This window comes from Salmo trutta, chromosome 17 (assembly GCF_901001165.1).
Source record: "Salmo trutta chromosome 17, fSalTru1.1, whole genome shotgun sequence".
Taxonomy (NCBI): Eukaryota; Metazoa; Chordata; class Actinopteri; order Salmoniformes; family Salmonidae; genus Salmo; species Salmo trutta.
Genome location: NC_042973.1, coordinates 52,624,705 through 52,646,239, shown reverse-complemented (window position 1 = coordinate 52,646,239; position 21,535 = coordinate 52,624,705). Strand labels below are relative to the sequence as shown.

Below are 21,535 nucleotides of genomic sequence, written 5' to 3'. Positions count from 1 at the left end.
GTTTCCATCATGGCTGAAACAGGGGGAAAAAATGTGCCTGGGGCCGGCCATGTATGGCCCTACTCAAACCAATAGGGTTATCACAATACCAGTATCGCGATACTTGGATATATTGTGGCAAGGAAACAAAACATGAAGCAGACTTATTTACCTGAGAAAAAGCATTATAATGTTGCAAACACACAGCCTTCTGTCACGTGTCACATTTGTTTTTTTCCCAAGCTATATCACACAATAGTTTACATACAGCAGGTTTTTAAAGGACCATAGAGGTAAGTCTGCTTCGTGTTTTCTTCTTTGCCATGGAAAAGCGAGTATCATGGTATCGTGATACTGGTATCGTTACCAAGATTGAGGACTTTCAGGGGAGGGAGCCTGCCTCAGCTGTAAAGGAGTATCTGCCTGCTCTTCTGTCCACTAGCTAGCAGTCTCATCTCTAGCACAAGAGGCCCTGCTCCACACAGTGTTTACCAGTCAATTATAGTGATTCACGTTGAATCACACACAGTTCAACGAAGGTGAGGTTTCTTAGTTTCAGGCAAGGTTACATCAACCTGCCTGAACAGAACACACACACGCACAAACACACACAAAAACACACACAGATACACACTCGCTACAATCTTCAGTTCAGTGTGTCAGTCAGTACTACTACTGACTGACACACTGAATGATGTCACATCCTGATCTGTTTCACCTGTCCTTGTGCTTGTCTCCACCCCCCTCCAGGTGTCACCCATCTTCCCCATTATCCCCTGGGTACTTATACCTGTGTTCTCTGTTTGTCTGTTGCCAGTTTGTCTTGTTTGTCAAGTCAACCAACGTTTTGTCTCAGCTCCTGCTTTTCCCCAGTCTTTCTGTTTCTTGCCCTCCTGGTTTTTGACCCTTGCCTGTCCTGACTCTGAGCCTGCCTGCCCCTGACCCTGTGCCTGCCTGCCGTCCTGTACCGTTGCCCACTACTCTGAATTATCGACCCCTGCCTGCTTTGACCTGTCGTCCGCCTGCCCCTGTTGCTGTAATAAACATTGTTACTTCAACACAGTCTGCATTTGGGTCTTACCTGAAACCTGATAGACAAGCCTATGTGCAGACAGGGTGCACTGAGGCCAGACAGGGTGCACTGAGGTCAGGAGAATGTGAGCATGAGCGATGATTGTAATCCGGTGAATGTAATCAAGGCTGCGTCAATCAGACCAAACCCAGCACAACACAACCTTCCTAGCACTAGTCTTGACTGACACACTGAACTGAAGATTGTAGCGAGTGTGTCTGTGTGTGTTTTTGTGTCATTTTAACTCGAATAGAAAAACAACCAAACTGGATGTTTTAAGTCCACAACAATGCTCAAACCACATCAGGGACCACTTTTGAGTTCTGGGAAAAACAAGTCCATTGACAGACAACTTGTTTGTCTATGGTCAGGGCCAATATAGCACTAGAAGATATTGCTGTAATATTTTGTGCTACAATGAATCCCTTCTTGGATCAATGATCTGAGTAACAATCCAATTTCATGCAATAACAAACCTTTCGCTCTTATGCACACAACAATGGAGCATTGAGAGGGGCCAGTTATACTGCTGTCATAATTGGCTATTGACTTCGTTTTGATGCTATTAGAGCACAGTCTGAATTGAAGAAAAACATGCAGTTCACAATTCATATGCTTTCCGAACCCTACACCTTCCAAAACGTGTTTAAGGGCTAAGCTATTGAGTTGAGCAGCATAAAAATGATTGATTCTATCAATTGAAGCAAAAAAAACAGTCAATTTGGCAGAGGGTGTAATAAATATTGAGTTATGGAACAAATATTGAGTAATGCAAAAAATGGTGTGAATAAGCCATATACTAGGGGTGTGGTAACATATTGAGCTGTGTGATAAATATTGAGTAGTGTGTGGTTCGATGCTGACTGTGATGAGTAGTCTAGACGGGGAAGAATTAGTGAAGCTGCACAGTGAATCCATTGCTCCTCCCCAGGGGGATGTTTCAGTAAAACACACACACACACGAAGCTGGCATCTCACAGAGACACACACACACACACACACACACACACACACACACACACACACACACACACACACACACACACACACACACACACACACACACACACACACACACACACACACACACACACACACACACACACACACGGGGGAGAGAGAGGAAGGATCCGGTGGTGCTTTTTTGGTATTCCTTCCAGGCAGCTGGCCAATGCTGATCCTCATGGAGACAGACACACCACACTCCCCCTGCCGCTAGAACCATCCTGCTAGTCTCAGTGGAAGACGAGAGAAGAAGAGAAGCGAGAAACAGACACACACACTCCCCCACCAGAGACAGAGCCATCCTGCTAGTCTCAGTGGAAGACGAGAGAAGGAGAGAAGCGAGAAACAGACACACACACTCCCCCACCAGAGACAGAGCCATCCTGCTAGTCTCAGTGGAAGACGAGAGAAGGAGAGAAGCGAGAAACAGACACACACACTCCCCCACCAGAGACAGAGCCATCCCGCTAGCGAGAGAAAGACAGAACAAGAGAGAGGAGACAGAAAGATGTGCTAGCCTCCTCAGCACAGGGTGCAGCGAGCAAGCGGCGGAACGAGAGAGGGGCAATTTCATGGTTTCAACGGAATGATGCCGAGAGATTTTTTCACTTTAAAATATATGACAGACAAAAAAAACATTGATTGCAAAGTTAAACAAACCATACTTAAACAACCAACTCTATGCACAAGGACTACTTTCAAAAATGTCCACAGAAATTTTTACAAAAACATATACTTGAAGAACAGTGCTGATGTTACATTTTGTAATAGAATGAAATTAAAATCTCCCACTGTTTTTTTTATGTGAACAAGATTTTCAAAAACTCGTTCACAAAAACATTTCTAAATGTTGACCCTTCATACCCCGTCACCTCTCTTTCCCACTCTTCCTCATCTGCATCCCACAGCTGTCCTTTCCAGTGTCATACTCATTATAAAACACCTTGTATAGTGTAGAGGTCAAACGTGAATGACTAACACCACAAAATAAACAAGCGCAAAACTGCACTTGTGTAGTTATTTAACATTGTGCAACACACATTTGACTTAGACTAACTAAGGGATGCAGAAAAAGACGGAGACATCAGTTGAAAACGTAGAAGTTTCCTAACACCTAATGACAGACTAATTCTGAATAACTTAAGCCCTTTTCCCAGAGTGGAATTTTATTTGGGCTAGTTAAATAAGCCGCTGCTATCTCTAATAGACTCAATTAAAGTAAAACACTTTTTAAAAGGGGTGAGTGCCACTTCAAAGTTTAAATGCTCTAATCTAAATGTTTATCATCCTCTGTTTCCAAACAGTCAATGTCAAATTCGAATATGAGTGAAATACTAATTCAACGTCTTTAAACAAAAGTTGGAAAAAGGGGGATGATTGCTGCATTGAGACAGCAGAAAATGAAGAGTCAGAATATAGGCTAGGCCTGGACTAGTCTTGCGTTGCCATACGTCCACAATCATTTCGTTGTCACACCTCCCTTGGAAGTCTGGAGAATTTTGTAGTACAAAAATGGATACTGTGTTACATTTCAAGAACCATCTAGCTCACCTCGAAATAACAGAGAAATGCTGTGAAAACCAGTATGCTGCAAACATTCTAAAATGTGTTGTCACCCGTGCTTGTTTTGTTGATATTTTTAGTCAAGCACTGTTGTTCCTACGGCACTGAACAGGTGAGCACCGTTGGAGCTCTGCCCAAGCAAGGCATTTGATTGGTTTGACGTGTGGAGAGGCGTCCCCGACTTACACCGGGCTCCGACTAGAGGTCTTCATGGGTCCAAAAAGTTGAATCCGTTCAGAAATGGATCTGTGGCTTCCCCACCTGACCCGCTATGCATAAATAAATTAAAACTTAAACGGAGACCCGTTCCGAATTGACCCGAGGACAGTCAGACCTGTTCCGAAAAGGACTGTGGAAAACAAACCCTTGTTGGTTCGGATCCGAGAAACCGTTCAGATCTAAATGAAAGAAACCTCTAACTGGGCGCTGCCAGCGCCATCAATAAACAAGCGATATTGGCCAAATGATCCACAGTTACGTGTCCTTAAAAACTGCCTATAACAAATTACAACAAAAATGATTTGTTGTGTAGCATGTTCAGAATTTTAGTCTATTGTTTTATTGGTTTTTACTTAAAACAATATTTGTCATGGATTTGAGCAATAAATGCATCAGGGCATGCATATAGGCCTAAACAAAACACATTTTGTATAGGCCATTTAAGTAACCTGTTGTGGATAGGGGGCAGTATTTTCACGGCCGGATAAAAAACGTACCCGATTTAATCTGGTTACAACTCTTGCCCAGAAACTAGAATATGCATATAATTAGTAGATTTGGATAGAAAACACTCTCGAGTTTCTAAAACTGTTTGAATGGTGTCTGTGAGTATAACAGAACTCATATGGCAGGCAAAAACCTGAGAAGATTCCAAGCAGGGAGTGGCCTGTCTGACAATTTGTAGTCCTTCTGTTGCATCTCTATCGAAATTACAGTATCTGAGCTATTACGTGACACTTTCTAAGGCTTCCATTGGCTTTCTAAAGCCTTCAGATACCGGATTGACGCGTCTCCTGTCTCTGGGCAGCAGCACAGTTTGTCAGTGGACTGCCTGGTGACAGAGAGACTGGAGATGCGCGTTCGCGAGACCTTGCCATTTTTTCTTTTCCTCTTTGAATGAATACAACATTGTCCGGTTGGAATATTATCGCTATTTTACGAGAAAAATAGCATAAAAATTGATTTTAAACAGCGTTTGACATGCATCTAAGTACGGTAATGGAACATTTTGAGAAAAAAAATCTCAAAATGCGCTCGCGCGTTACCCTTCGGATAGTGACCTGAACGCACGAACAAAACGGGGATATTTGGACATAACTATGGATTATTTGGAACCAAAAACAACATTTGTAGAAGTCCTGGGAGTGCATTCTGATGAAGAACAGCAAAGGTAATACAATTTTTCTAATAGTAATTCTGAGTTTAGTGAGCCCCGAAGTTGGCGGGTGTCTGAATAGCTAGCCTGTGATGGCTGAGCTATGTACTCAGAATATTGCAAAATGTGCTTTCGCCGAAAAGCTATTTTAAAATCTGACATAGCGATTGCATAAAGGAGTTCTGTATCTATAATTCTTAAAATAATTGTTATGTATTTTGTCAACGTTCATGATGAGTAATTTAGTAAATTCACCGGAAGTTTTGGGTGGGAATGCTAGTTCTGAACATCACATGCTAACGTAAAAAGCTGTTTTTTGATATAAATATGAACTTGATTGAACAAAACATGCATGTATTGTATAACATAATGTCCTAGGTGTAAGTGTTGTTACATAGATGCTGTGTTCACGATGCATGATTAATACATAATTCAAGGTTTATTTGATGTAGTAAATAAATAAATGATTTATTGATGTATAGATAAGAATTTAAATGTGATGTAACAGGTAAATTACGTTAGGACATTAATTGTGTTTTTATGTTCCATCCCGGAACTAACGTTCTCTGTTGTGTTACTGCTACGGAATTTGTTAATTGACTGTGTGCAATCTAACTTAAGCAGATCTTAGTCTGAGTCATAATTGTTGCTGGCAGAGGCTAAGAAAGACAGTAAAAGGGACTTTCAAGGGACTTTAAGTATTCAAGAACCTATTTTCAGGACAAGCAGCCAACGAGGTATATAGAACTTTGTTTATAGTCGCGCCAAGTTCCATTTGTATTGTCGCGCCAAGCGCCATTTGTATTGTTGCGCCGAGCGCCATTTGTATTTCTTTGTTTCAGTACTGTATAATTTATCAACGTTACTGTGTTCATTCAAACATATAGTTCTCATGGCGTGACGTGGATGCATCGGAGAAAAAGACCTGCAATGCAATAAACGCCCGTTTCAAGGAACCAACCTGTGTCTGTTGTCGGGAAGAGAGCTACACTAGGAGTGTCATCTGATGAAGATCATCAAAGGTTAGAGCTGCATTTAGCTGTGGTTTGGGTTTTTGTGACATATATGCTTGCTTTGAAAATGGCTGTGTGATTATTTTTGGCTGGGTACTCTCCTGACATAATCTAATGTTTTGCTTTCGCTGTAAAGCCTTTTTGAAATCGGACAATGTGGTTGGATTAACGAGAGTCTTATCTTTCAAATGGTGTAAAATAGTCATATGTTTGAGAAATTGAAGTTATAGCATTTTTAAGGTTTTTGTATTTCGCGCCATGCTCTACCATTGGATATTGGTGAGGCGTTCCGTCCTCAACAGGTTTTAAGAAAGAGGCCTGACCTATTTCTATAGAAGATGTAGCCACTATATTACATCTAAAATATATTTATTCAACCCATCTTGTGTATTACTTCCTTCCAAGTGCATCTCTGCAACAAACTCCAACACAGTTTTTTCATTGTTTATGTCACTGCACTTCACTGAAATTATAGTTATATTTGATGTAAATTATCTACTTTCTCAAAACATAAGTTTAATTTGTAAAACAAATTATGAGACATTATTTGGTTACAACACCGAAAAAGATTTTGGTGAAGAACCATTTTTAAGAGTCCACAGGAGGACACACTGGGCTATGCAATGAAAAGTTGACGGGTAAGTCAATTTTTTTCAACAGGAAGGTTAATCAACTATCTAGTAAACACTTCAGAGATGAGGCTGGTGTCTCATTTATGAAGAAAATGAAATGGATATACTGTGCATTCCGAATGTATTCAGACACCTTCCCTTTTTCAACATTTTGTTACGTTATAGCCTTATTGTAAAATGAATTCAATTAAAAAAAATCCTCATCAATCTACACACAATACCCAATAATGACAAAGCGAAAACAGGTTAATACATTTTTGCAAATGTATTAAAAAATGTAAAACAGAAATACATTCAAGTATTAAGGCCCTTTGCTATAAGACTCTAAATTGAGCTCAGGTGCATCTTGTTTCCATTGATCATCCTTGAGATGTTTCTACAACTTGATTGGAGTACACCTGAGGTGGACATGATTGATTGGACATGATTTGGAAAGGCACACACCTGAAGGTCCCACAGTTGACAGTGCCTTTCAGAGCAAAAAGCAAGCCGTGAGGTCGAAGGAATTGTCCATAGAGCTCTGAGACAGGATTGTGTCGAGGCACAGATCTGGGGAAGGGTACCAAAAATGTCTGCAGCATTGAAGGTCCCCAATAACACAGTGGCCTCCATCATTCTTAAATGGAAGAAGTTTGGAACCACCAACACTCTTCCTAGAGCTGGCCACCCGGCCAAACTGAGCAATCGGGGGAGAAGTTCATTGGTCAGGAAGGTGACCAAGAACCCGATGGTCACTCTGACAGAGCTCCAGAGTTTCTCTGTGGACATGGGAGAAGGACAACCATCTCTGCAGCACTCCACCAATCAGGCCTTTATGGTAGAGTGGCCAGAAGGAAGCCACGCCTCAGTAAAAGGCATATGACAGCCCACTTGGAGTTTGCCAAAAGGCACCTAAAGGACTCTGACCATGAGAAACAACATTCTCTAGTTTGATGAAACCAAGACTGAACTCTTTGGCCTGATTTCCAAACGTCACATCCGAAGGAAACCTGGCACCATCCCTACGGTGAAGCATCATGCTGTTGAGATGTTTTTCAGCGGCAGGGACTGGGAGACTAGTCAGGATCGAGGGAAAGATGAACGGAGCAAAGTACAGTGAGATCCTTGATGAAAACCTGCTCCAGAGTGCTGAGGACCTCAGACTGGGGCGAAGGTTCACCTTCCATCAGGACAACGACCCTAAGCACACAGCTAAGACAGTGCAGGAGTGGCTTCGGGGCAAGTCTCTGAATGTCTTTGAGTTGAACCCAATCGAACATCTCTGGAGAGACCTGATAATAGCGGTGCAGCAACGCTCCCCATCAGACCTGACAGAGCTTGAGAGGATCTGCAAAGAAGAATGAGAGAAATTCCCCAAATACAGGTGTGCCACGGTTGTAGCGTCATACCCAAGAAGACTCGAGGTTGTAATCTCTGACAAAGGTGCTTCAACAAAGTACTGAGTAAAGGGTCTCAATACTTATGGAAATGTTTTATTTCATTTTTTTTTGCAAACATTTCTAAAAACCTGTTTTTGGTGTTGTCATTATGGGGTATTGTGTGTACCCCAGGACCTGCTCTGTTGAAACCGCGAAGACCTCTAGTTCCGACCCCTCTTTAACTGTGTTGCACCACAGCAGTGCTCATAACGAGTGATTACGCACACCTGGGAAGGAGGACTGTGGGGCTACCGAAATGTTTGATGATCGGCAGGGCGAGTCAATGCCATTATGATTTGATTTTATTCCCATTGCCCTTTCCCCAAAGTTTTAGAATCCTGGATTTAGTTTAACTGCAACCACTGAATCAATACCTCCTGATTATACACCACAAATTGGTGCCATAACCAAAGAGGAAGGGAATGAAAGGATTCCTCATAGAAAACGACAAAAGGAATAATGAGGATTATATTGGAAATGTGGAGTTAACCAGGAGAAACCATAGCCGAGCAACTTGCACAACTGAAATGGATTTGAGGAATGACAAGGACGGCTACGACAAGTCTGTTAATCAGAATTAATCAGGTACTGGGAGAAGACATTGAATGACTATGACCGGGACATTGAAAATGTTACCCCCATGGACAGATTGAATTAAGAGGTGAACAGTGCAATGTCTTCCAATGCAATGTCTTCCAATAACGTTTCAATGACCAGTTTGGGTAGTTTCACTGTGTGATTTCGCACATTGTCCAAACGATGGGAAGTAGCACTTGCATTGTCCTCATTTGCATTCCTCAAACTGTTTGATACATGTTTTCCTTACGATTATTTTGTCCAAATAATTTGCATTTTATTGCATGACATAAGTATTTGATACATCAGAAAAGCAGAACTTAATATTTGGTACAGAAACTTTTGTTTGCAATTACAGAGATCATACGTTTCCTGTAGTTCTTGACCAGGTTTGCACACACTGCAGCAGGGATTTTGGCCCACTCCTCCATACAGACCTTCTCCAAATCCTTCAGGTTTCGGGGCTGTCGCTGGGCAATACGGACTTTCAGCTCCCTCCAAAGATGTTCTATTGGGTTCAGGTCTGGAGACTGGCTAGGCCACTCCAGGACCTTGAGATGCTTCTTACGGAGCCTCCCCTTAGTTGCCCTGGCTGTGTGTTTCGGGTCGTTGTCATGCTGGAAGACCCAGCCACGACCCATCTTCAATGCTCTTACTGAGGGAAGGAGGTTGTTGCCCAAGATCTCGCGATACATGGCCCCATCCATCCTCCCCTCAATACGGTGCAGTCGTCCTGTCCCCTTTGCAGAAAAGCATCCCCAAAGAATGATGTTTCCACCTCCATGCTTCACAGTTGGGATGTTGTTCTTGGGGTTGTACTCATCCTTCTTCTTCCTCCAAACACGGCGAGTGGAGTTTAGACCAGAAAGCTCTATTTTTGTCTTATCAGACCCCATGACCTTCTCCCATTCCTCCTCTGGATCATCCAGATGGTCATTAGCAAACTTCAGACGGGCCTGGACATGCGCTGTCTTGAGCAGGGGGACCTTGTGGGCGCTGCAGGATTTTAATCCCTGACGGCGTAGTGTGTTACTAATGGTTTTCTTTGAGACTGTGGTCCCAGCTCTCTTCAGGTCATTGACCAGGTCCTGCCGTGTAGTTCTGGGCTGATCCCTCACCTTCCTCATGATCATTGATGACCCACGAGGTGAGATCTTGCATGGAGCCCCAGACCGAGGGTGATTGACCGTTATCTTGAACTTCTTCAATTTTCTAATAATTGCGCCAACAGTTGTTGCCTTCTCACCAAGCTGCTTGCCTATTGTCCTGTAGCCCATCCCAGCCTTGTGCAGGTCTACAATTTTATCCCTGATGTCCTTACACAGCTCTCTGGTCCTGGCCATTGTGGAGAGGTTGGAGTCTGTTTGATTGAGTGTGTGGACAGGTGTCTTTTATACAGGTAACGAGTTCAAACAGGTGCAGTTAATACAGTTAATGAGTGGAGAACAGGAGGGCTGCTTAAAGAAAAATGAACAGGTCTGTGAGAGCCGGAATTCTTACTGGTTGGTAGGTGATCAAATACTTATGTCATGCACAAAAATGCAAATGAATTACTTAAAAATCATACAATGTGATTTTCTGGATTTTTGTTTTAGATTCCATCTCTCACAGTTGAAGTGTACCTATGATAAAAATTACAGACCTCTACATGCTTTGTAAGTAGGAAAACCTGCCAAATCGTCAGTGTATCAAATACTTGTTCTCCCCACTGTATATTTATATGAAAATCAGCAGATTAATCGGTATCAGCTTTTTTTGGTCCTCCAATAATCGGTATCGGCGTTGAAAAATCATAGTCGGTCGACCTCTAGTTCTCAGTGTTAAAGATCTCATGAAGGAGGTCGAAAGCCGAGAGGGGACGGCTAATCTGACACCGACACAAAAAGCAGGAGAACGTTCCACGAGAGAGAGAAGGAACGGGAGACAGGACATGGGAGAGGAGAACATTCGAGAGAAGAAATCCCAACACATCCTTGACAGCAACTTTTCACACAAGTGCGAAGGAGGAGTCACAATGTATATTCTCTGACAGAATGGATCACAAATCCAAATACTGTAATGAGTTAATGGTGGAAATGAGAAAAGCTGAGGAGACAAGGCAAGTGTTGTGTTTCTAGGTACAAGACATACATCACCGAACAATCTGCACTCAATCAGCCAATCAGCGCCCAGAGTACCCAATACGCACAGAGACTCGCCAAGAACGCACAGGCCAAGTGCGCACAGAGACATGCCATGGAGAGCACATGGACACATCAGATGCTGTAGTTTTTATTTCACCAGGTAACAGTGAAGGTAAGCACAGTATTACTGCAAACAGCTACAGTGTTTATACAAGTGCCTAAACAGAGTCAAGTAGCCAGGTGTTTTCTAGACGGGGGCAGCCAACACAGTTGCATTAAAGACATTTCACGAACACTTAACTTACCTGTAGTAGGACAGGAAGTCTTGAATGTGCATATGTTCGGCTCAGTTACACCCAAGAAGATAATCTGCAGAAAAGTAAGGGTGCTTTGGAGAAATCTGAAAAATAGCCAATGGGTAGATATAAAGCTATTGGAGACACCCCAAGTGTGCAAGTGAAATATGAAATTAGCAAGTGAACAGATGAGAAGAAATCTTCGAAGAGAGAGGACTGCATGGGGCCAACATCCCAATCAGAGGTATGAACACAGAAGAGTTGTATATTCTAATAGGAGGTGATCATTTTTGAAAAATTGTGACGGGAAGAATTGAGAGACTGAACGAAGGACTAGTGGCTCTGGAGAGCACAATTGGATGGCTAGTGCAAGGCACAGAATCATCAGTGTTATCAGTCAAATATGAACCTCAAGACATTGGAGTAGGTTAAATGCGGAAGACATATTTCAGTTGAATGCATTCAGTTGTACAACTAACTATGTTTAATTATCTCAATGCCATACTGTGTTTAACTGTGTTCGATCTTGCCAAGTCATCTTGTCTCAAGAGGACCACAATGGAAATAAAGTCCCAGACTTTGTGTGTTATCCTCTATGATTTTACTCATGTGCATGTTTGGCTTTTTCAAGTTTTGTGTGCTTGTTTTTAAAAATGGTTGAATTAATAAACTGAACTAAACTAAAACTAGGGATCCCCCTTTCCATTTCCTTTCCCTAATGCACATGAGTGGTGGAGAAGAGCAAGCGCTTCTGAGCAATAGCGCACATTTTGGGAAACGGAATCTATCGGTATTCACATGGAAAAAGAGCAGAGTGCAACACAGTTGAATCAAGACGCACTATAGAAGTTTGAAGAGAACGTGAAGTACATCCATAGGAGATATCAAATGAGGCTTCAATCCAATTATGTAACGGCAGAAAACAGATTACACCATCTGATGAGAAAGATGTTACTCTGCATTACAGATGTGATTTAAGACTTTATAAGCCAAGGTATCGTACAGCAGGTGCTTAGTGATCATTCAGATATCCCTCAGAGTAGTGTTTGATGCATCCTCGCATGAGAGAGATACTTTTGTATATAAAGTGTATGTGGACACAGCCATGCAATCCCCATAGACAAACATTCTCAGTAGAATGGCCTTACTGAAGAGCTCAGTGACTTTCAACGTGGCGCCGTCATAGGATCCCACCTTTCCAACAAGGCAGTTCGTCAAATTTCTGCCCTGCTAGACCTGCCCTGGTCAACTGTAAGTGCTGTTATTGTGAAGTGGAAACGTCTAGGAGAAACAACGGCTCAGCCGCGAAGTAGTAGGCCAAACAAGCTCACAGATCGGGACAACCGAGTGCTGAAGCGCGTAGAGCATAAAAATTGTCTGTCCTCGGTTGCAACACTAACTATCGAGTTCCAAACTGCTTCTGGAAGCAACGTCAGCATAAGAACTGTTCGTCGGGAGCTTCATGAAATGGGTTTCCATGTCCGAGCAGCCGCACACAAGCCTAAGATCACCATGCGCAATACGCGCAATACCAAGCGTCTGCTGGAGTGGTGTAAAGCTCGCTGCCATTGGACTCTGTTAGCACAAAGCCCTGACCTCAACCCCATCAACACTTTTGGGATGAATTGGAATGCCGACTGCGAGCCAGCCCTAATCGCCCAACATCAGTGCCCAACCTCGCTAATGCTCGTGGCTGAATGTATGCAAGTCCCCACAGCAATGTTACAACATCAAGCAGAAAGCCTTCCCAGAAGAGTGGAGGCTGTTATAGCAGCAAAGGGGGGACCAACTCCATATTAATGCCCATGATTTTGTAATGAGATGTTTGATGAGCATCGTTCGTTAAATGACTGCTTACTAACAGGTCCAAATCTAAACCCTGACCTGTTGAGTATCCTAATTAACTTCAGGCAGCACAGAGTAGTGCTAATGGCAGACATCACGAAAGCATTTCTGCAAACCTCACAAAACGAAATGGACAGATACGTACTGAGATTCTTATGGACAAGTGAAATCCCCATGTTAAATGAAGAAATCAAGATGTACACTCTTAGAATGACGAGAGTTCCATTTAGAGCACCTGCAAGCCCATTGCTTTTAGCAGCCACAATCTGAACAAGTATGAGGGGGTCTATACAGACATGGTAACTTTACTGATGGAATGCTTGCATGTTGACGACCTTATCTGCGGAACAGAGGACAAAGAAACAGCCTCTGATATAACCATGAAGGCTAAAGAGAGCATGGACAGCACAAGCATGAAACTATGCAAATGCAAAACAAATTCACACAAGCTGCAAACTGAATGGACAAATGAGAAAGTAACGGAAAAAATGTAAGCGAAAATTCTAACTCCTTTGAAAGTACCAGGATTAACATGGAGAACAGACAGACAAATTAGCATTTGAAATGAAAGATTTGATTGAGTTCCTGAAAGACAAGAAAAAAGCAAAACGAGGAGTACTTCTGCTGAACGAATATTTGATCCCATCAGATTTGTATTGGGATCAAGTGTCTATTCCAAGATATGTGGCAACAGGGCTTGTCATGGGACGAAGAGCTTCCACAAAATGTACATACATGTAGGCTCACATGCATGTAAAGTATGTGCGGCGCTCAGATTAAGGAAAGAAGAGGAGGGAGCATCAACCTACGTGAGTCGAGGTGTAACCCAAAAATATAATCATCGTTGCAAAGAAAAAGGCGCAACGTTCGCTCACCATTGAAAAATCGTTGTTTTATTCAAGCAAGTTTAAAAGATCAATGTTTTGGCCTACAATGGCCTTCATCAAAATAACACTCAGATTAACAACAAGTGTAGCTTTAATTTGGTGTATTGCATGTGTGATTTCATGAAAGTTTAATATTTATAGTAATTTAATTTGAATTTGGAGCTCTGCCATTTCACCGGATGTTGGTCAGGTGGGACGGTAGCATCCCACCTAGCCTAGAGAGGTTAACACTCAGATGAATACAGTCATGACACAAAGATGTCCGTTGTCGGCTTGTTCACAAGAAAGTACAGCTTCTGAGCAGAAGACTAATTATGGAAACAGGGACTACAGCTTATTACATATCTTATTAACAAGTTATGCAAATGTTAACACTGTCAAATGGCCAAAATATGGTGAGTGAATGCTATAAAATGACTAAGTCTAAACGTCATAAAAAACTGAATTCAAGTAAGGATAGTTACAGTACAAAGTAACCTACATAAATCCTCTGAGAAAGGTATGTACTAGGGTTGGGAGGTATCCAGATGTATTATATTGTCATACCGTCCTTCTCTCATCCCGGGATTTATGGTATTACTGGCTTAGTACACAAGGGGGTGCCAAAAAAACATTCGCAAATGATAGCAAAATTAGCACAGGTAATAGCAAATTTCCATGGAGGCTGCTAGCTAAATATGCTAACGAGCGCAAACAAAAATAAACTAATTGCAAAGACAGGCTATCCAGCTCATATAGTTATACACATACAGTATCGGTCAAAAGTTTGGACACACCTACTCATTCAAGGGTTTTTCTTTATTTTTACTATTTTATGCATTGTAGAATAATAGTGAAGACATCAACACTATGAAATAACACATATGGAATCATGTAGTAACCAAAAAAGTGTTCAACAAATCACAATATATTTTATATTTTAGATTCTTCAAAGTAGCCACCCATGGCCATCATATAAGTTTCTAAGTTTATATAAGTTTATTTTTGGATGCAATATTCAGACATTCACAGAAGTAATGACAGCATAACGCAATCATCCAAACCGGAAAGTGAAGGTTAGATTAGTCCTAGCGCTAACTAAGGAAATATTGACGTAACACAAGCGGTCATATTTAGATAACTCTCGGCCGACAGAAACGACAATATGAATTAGCTAATAGCAATTACTATTTATAATTCATCACATCACGGGTAAGCTCAACATTGATCAAAAAAATGTACTAAAACACTTTCTATAAATCGAAAGTAATCTGACAATGGGTAGCTTGTGCACGCTGCCATGTTTGCACTTCGTGTCAACCAGAGATAATAAGAGGAGACAAGATGAGTTTGGTCTGGTTGCAATATGCATCAAATAAAAAAAATTATTGGTCACATACACATGGTTAGCAGATGTTAATGTGAGTGTAGCGAAATGCTTGTGCTTCTAGTTCCGACCATGCAGTAATATCTAACAAGTAATTTAACAATTTCACAAAAACTACCTTTTACACACAAGTGTAAAGGAATGAATAAGAATATGCATATATAAATATATGGATGAGCGATGGCCGAACGGCATAGGCAAGATGAGGTAGATGGTATAGAGTACACTACATACATATGAAATGAGTAATGTAGGGTATGTAAACAGTATATAAAGTGTCATTGTTTAAAGTGACTAATGATACATTTATTATATCCAATTTTTTATTATTAAAGTAGCTAGAGATTTGAGTCAGTATGTTGGCAGCAGTCACTCAATGTTAGTGATTGCTGTTTAACAGTCTGATTGCCTTGAGATAGAAGCTGTTTTTCAGTCTCTCCGTCCCAGCTTTGATGCAACTGTACTGACCTCGCATTCTGGATGATAGCGGGGTGAACAGGCAGTGACTGGGGTGGTTGTTGGCCTTCCTTTGACATCGGGTGCTGTAGGTGTCCTGGAGGGCAGGTAGTTTGCCCCTGTGATGCATTGTGCAGACCGCACCACCCACTGGAGAGCCCTGCGGTTGTGGGCAGAGCAGTTGCCGTACAAGGCGATGATACACCCCGACAGGATGCTCTCAATTGTGCATCTATAAAAGTTTGTGAGGCTTTTTGGTGACAAGCCAATTATCTTCAGCCTCCTGAGGTTGAAGAGGCATTATTGCACCTTCTTCACCACACTGTCTGTGTGGGTGGACCATTTCAGTCTGTCCATGATGTGTACGCCGAGGAACTTAAAACTTTCCACCTTCTTCACTGGTGTACCGTCTGTGGATTTTGGGTGCTCCGATGCTGTTTCCTGAAGTCCACGATCATCTCCTTTGTTTTTTTGACGTTGAGTGATTTTCTTGACACCACTCTCCCAGAGCCCTCACCTCCTCCCTGTAGACTGTCTCGTCATCGTTGGTAATCAAGCCTACTACTGTTGTCGTCTGCAAACTTGATGATTGACTTGGAGGCGTGCATGACCACGCAGTCATGGGTGAACAGGGAGTACAGGAGGGGGCTGAGCACGCACCCTTGTGGGGTTGAGCGAAGTGATGTTGTTTCCTACCTTCACCACCTGGGGGCGGCCCGTCAAGAAGTCCAGGACCAAATTGCACAGGGCAGGGTTTAGACCCAGGGCCTCGAGCTTAATGATGAGCTTGGAGGGTACTATGGTGTTGAATGCTGAGCTATAGTCAATGAACAGCATCATCCAGAAGGCGAGGTCAGTACAGGTGCATCAAAGCTGGGACGGAGAGACTGAAAAACAGCTTCTATCTCAAGGCCATCAGACTGTTAAATAGCCATCACTAGTACAGGGGCTGCAGCCTACATACAGACTTGAAATCATTGGCCACTAATAAATGGAACACTAGTCACTTTAAAAATGTCACTTTAATAATGTTTATATATCTTGCATTACTCATCTCATACGTATATACTGAAACTATACTATCTACTGTCTCACAGTCTATGCCGTTCTGACTTTGCTCGTCCATATATTTATATTTTCTTAATTCCATTCCTTTACTTAGATTTGTGTATATTAGGTATTTATTGTGAAATTGTTAGATATTACTTGTTAGATATTGCTGCATTGTCGGAACTAGAAGCACAAGCATTTCGCTACACCCGCAATAACATCTGCTAAACAAATCAAATTGGATTTGATTAGCAGGCAGCGCGTGTTAACTGTCCAATCACATTTTGGAACAGTGAGTGCATTCTGACATCACATGCAGAAAGCAACTCACGCTGGGGCGACCATTAGAGATTTTTGGAACTCATGTGTGAAAAAGTTAACCTTGCATTTTATCTGAGAAAAGTAGGCTGGCTATACCGAGAAAAGTACAAAACACAGACCTAAAATGCTTCTTACTGTAATTTTTGCTCAGCAGCAAACAAATTTTGTGCTTCAGGTTCACTTCTCCAGTAAAATGCAAGATTAACTTTAAGCAAAACATTAGGAAATGTAGCTGGTTACATTCTTTCTATGATAAACATTAGAAATATGATGGCCATGCATCGTTTTTGCTAAAAACTGAATGTTTCACTGATGTATTTTCTGTGAAGGGAAACTACAGTTGCATGTCCCTCATTACTCTATTGAAGCAACAAAAAAAAACTTTCAATACACACCTGCTCCCGCTTTCTCCCGTTGTGCCATTTACAAACAAACACGTTACTGGCTCAACTGTTCTGGGGAACTACGGTAAGCTTCATAATGTAAAATAATGTGACCGGCGAAATGAAGATCTCTCCTCCACTTTCAGCCAGGGGAGATTGACATGCATATTATTAATATTAGCTCTCTGTGTACATCCAAAGGCCAGCCGTGCTGCCCTGTTCTGAGACAATTACAATTTTCCTAAGTCCTTTTTTGTGGCACCTGACCACACGACTGAACAGTAGTCAAGGTACGACAAAACTAGGGCCTGTAGGACCTGCCTTGTTGATAGTGTTGGTAAGGCGGCTGAGCATCGCTTTATTATAGACAGACTTCTCCCCATCTTAGCTACTACTGCATCAATATGTTTTGACCATGACAGTTTACAATCTAGGGTTACTCCAAGCAGTTTAGTCATCTCAACTTGCTCAATTTCCACATTATTTATTTAAAGATTTAGTTGAGGTTTAGGGTTAGTGAGTGTTTTGTTACAAATACAATACTTTTAGAAATATTTAGGGCTAACTTATTCCTTGCCACCCACTCTGAAACTAACTGCAGCTCTTTGTTGAGTGTTGCAGTCATTTCAGTCGCTGCATAGTGTTGAGTCATCCGCATACATAGACACTGGCTTTACTCAAAGTTAGTGGCATGTCGTTTGTAAAAATTGAAAAAGCTGTAAAGCGCTGTAAAGCTGTAAAAATCTGTAAAGAGACTGAAAGTAGTGATATGCTGCTGGCAAGTAAAATAAGCAGCACTGCAGTTAGCCTACAGCTAGAGCAGTGTTGCATAACAGAGGGCCCCTGATCCCCTTACGCATCTAGTTTGTTTCAGGGAAAAGTGCACAGTCATTATCTGCAGAAAGAAGGAAAGGAGGAAAAATGGAAAGAAGGAAAGCAAGGTAAGGAAGAAGCAGTACCTGTCTGAGAACCAATCAGACAGACAAACCTTGACTAGGTAGGTATAGCCTAGGCCCAGTGCATTTTAAAGTGTTGCGTAACCCTGACTATTGGAGATGAAGTGCAGTCAATTCATTAGCTGCAGAAAGAAGGAAGGAAAGCATGAATGGAGGGTAAAGAAGCAACTAAGAACGTAAGATGAAGACGTATGAACCAGTCAGACAGTTTACGAATGTGAACCTCCTAAATTAGTGGCATCATCAAGTGGTATAACTGCTTGTAGAGCTATAACTTTTGAAAATGTTGAGCTGTATGGCACAGTGCCCTGTAAGGAAGAAGTATGAAAAGGTTCAACAGCTTGTGAATGTGAAACTTTTAAATCAGTGGGGGATTATCAAGTGGCATAACCGCAGTGTGAGTTACAGCCATAAGCTTTCGCAATGTTCAGTCGTATTGCACCCTGATTAAAAGTTGTCAGATTGCCAAGAACATAACTACATATTAAAACGTCTACATATCTGATTGCATCCCAGTGCAATGCATTAAGGACGTTGGTGTTACAATGTATTCATAATCCTTGACTGATTCCACATTTTGTTGTATTACAACCTGAATTAAAAATGGATTAAATATACATTTTTCTTACACAATACCATAATGACAAAGTGAAAAACAGAAATACCTTATTTACATAAGTATTCAGACCCTGTGCTATGACACTGGAAATTGAGCTCAGGTGCATCCTGTTTCCATTGATCATCAAGGCAAAGGGTGGCTACTTTGAAGAATCTCAAATATAAAATATATTTTGATTTGTTTAACACTTGTTTGGTTACTACACGATTCAATATGTGTTATTTCATAGTTTTGATGTCTTCATTATTATTCTACAATGTAGAAAATAGTAAAAAAATAAAGAAAAACCCTTCAATGAGTAGGTGTTCTAAAACTTTTGACCGGTAGTGTATATTGCGAAAGAGAGGTGAGGCATTGAGTGTAGTAATCAAGGAACGTGTACTTAACACTTTAACAACCGGCTCAAGATGACATCCTCCTCATGTTCAAACATGATAAACAGCTTGGAAATAACCAGTCAGCCAAACAGTCAGTCAACAGACAAACTGGCTAATCCTCAAAGGTTTGTGGCTATTTGGCCAGCAGGCATGATATCTCCAGGATCAATAGAAACAGCATGCTCTCTCTTTGACAGTTGAGTGATGTTTTGGGGTTTTCGCTGAGTGTTCACACACAACCATGGGACACACCGCGCTCCAGGCTCGATGGAACGGGCATTCCAATGTGTGTGTGTCACTGTACTAGTACACTCGGTGTGTGTGTGTGTGTGTGTCATTAGGCCTACGTGAAGACCAATCTGTTTTTCATTTGTATGGTGGACTAGTATTAGGGACATTTTTCAACAGTGACGCAACTACTTCCTTATTAAAAGGGCCACTCTGTGATATTGCCATCCTTGTAAACTGTCTAACCCCATCATAGGCCAACACATAAGGTTGTTTTGTACTCTAATTGGAAATAAGGGGTCAACTATCAATAAATGATCAAGTACTCCAGTCATTTACATGATGTGCACTAGTCCATGTTATTCAATAGTACACCGGGGTTTCGATAATGCTTGTACAGCTGTAACATTGTAATAACGTGGAACAGCTAACTGTATCCCGCTGTGAGCCATATTTAACATTTTATCTGAGTGATAACAGGTCTATCCAGCTGTCAATCGGAACAGCCACAACAGTAAGAGAACAGAACACAGAATAGAGAACAGAACAGAACATTGCTTTGGACAGTAGGAAGTCATATTGGACCAAAACCAAGTGAGTGGTTGTCGTGGTGAGCTGCTAACCCTTTCTATTCTATTGTGTTCTTTTAACTTTTACCTTATAAAAACGGCAAAAAAAATAAAAAAATAAATAAATGAAATACCAATTAAATACATTTTTGTTATTTGAAATGCTCAAATAATAAGCCAAACATATGTTAGGCAATACAGAATGGCATGATTATGTTATTACAATCTGATGAAAACATTAACAAGGTTATAAAGGATAGAAACAATAGTGAACACAGTGTAGCATACATAACTGAGTAGAGCCTCAATAAACAGATATCTGACCATTTCATGAGCGCAATCGCGGAACGTTACTTAAAACGCAACTAAACCACGTTCAGGGCAATAGACGCATAGCCCATAACCCAGTGAATGATCGGATATGAGCGAGAAGTAGGACAGATGTTCCCATATGGAGGCATTCGATCCATTACGATGACGATTCGGTACAATGCCTCCGATGTTTGAGCAGCCTAGCCTATAAGCTATGTAGAGTAGAAGAAAGGGAAAACAACAACAACAACAAAAAAGTCGTCAGTTACCATATCGTTCCGGCAGTTGAGGTATTTTTCGACTTCTGATAAACTTCTCACTGCTGCGCTGGGCATAATCACCGTGTTTCGTCTCGCGGTCCGTTTTTAGGAACTACGGTCGGTCTAGTGTTCCGTTCTCAATGTTTCATCATCTGTACTCTCCCACCATGTCGAGCAACCCTTCACACACTACACTGAGCTGACCACTCTCGTTTCTCCTTTCCATGAGCTAAAATACAAGAAAACAATGTGCACTCCGACACCGCCCACTTTAAGGTCTGCCGAACGCGAGGATGAGGAGTTAACTCTTCTCGTTCCACCCTCCACCTAGTCCTAGCCTCTGCAGAGTGGTCGTAACTAGTTACCACCCTTTTTTTTCTCCATTTCTGCCTAAAATGACATACCCAAATCTAACTGCCTGTAGCTCAGTACCTGAAGCAAGGATATGCATATTCTTGGTACCACTTGAAAGGAAACACTTCGACGTTTGTGGAAACTAGAAATGAATGTAGGAGAATATAACACATTCGATCTGGTAAAAGATAATACAAAACACAAAAACAATGCGTTTTCAAAAATTCAGCATCTTTGAAATGGAAGAGAAAAGGCCACAGTGAGATAGTTTAGGTGTCATTTAGCTTTTGGCCACCAGATGGCAGCAGTGTGTGTGCAAAGTTTCAGACTGATCCAGTGAAGCATAACTACATAGCTATAGAGAACATACGAAAATGCTATAGTAATAAAAAACGTAAATTCACTCCCAGGAATGTCATACATGATGGATAATTAACTTCCCTACAGAAAAGACACTAACCTTTACACATCTAGATGGCCGGGAGGGGTGGGTGTGGGGC

General features: G+C 41.6%; 1 protein-coding gene across 2 annotated transcripts in view; it reads right to left on the bottom strand.

Annotated features, from left to right (window-relative positions):
* The window catches only part of LOC115152401 (transmembrane and coiled-coil domain protein 3), a 50,346-nt gene extending 29,379 nt beyond the window's left edge, over positions 1-20,967 (bottom strand). The window contains exon 1 of one of the 2 annotated variants that reach the window (XM_029697247.1): positions 20,691-20,967. In XM_029697247.1, the coding sequence (XP_029553107.1) occupies positions 20,691-20,756 (66 nt within the window). In that variant the 5' untranslated portion in view covers positions 20,757-20,967. Of the gene's footprint in view, positions 1-11,061; positions 11,166-20,690 lie in introns of those variants that run through there. The other variant, XM_029697248.1, reaches the window with a different exon arrangement.
* Between the last annotated feature and the right edge of the window lie 568 nt (positions 20,968-21,535).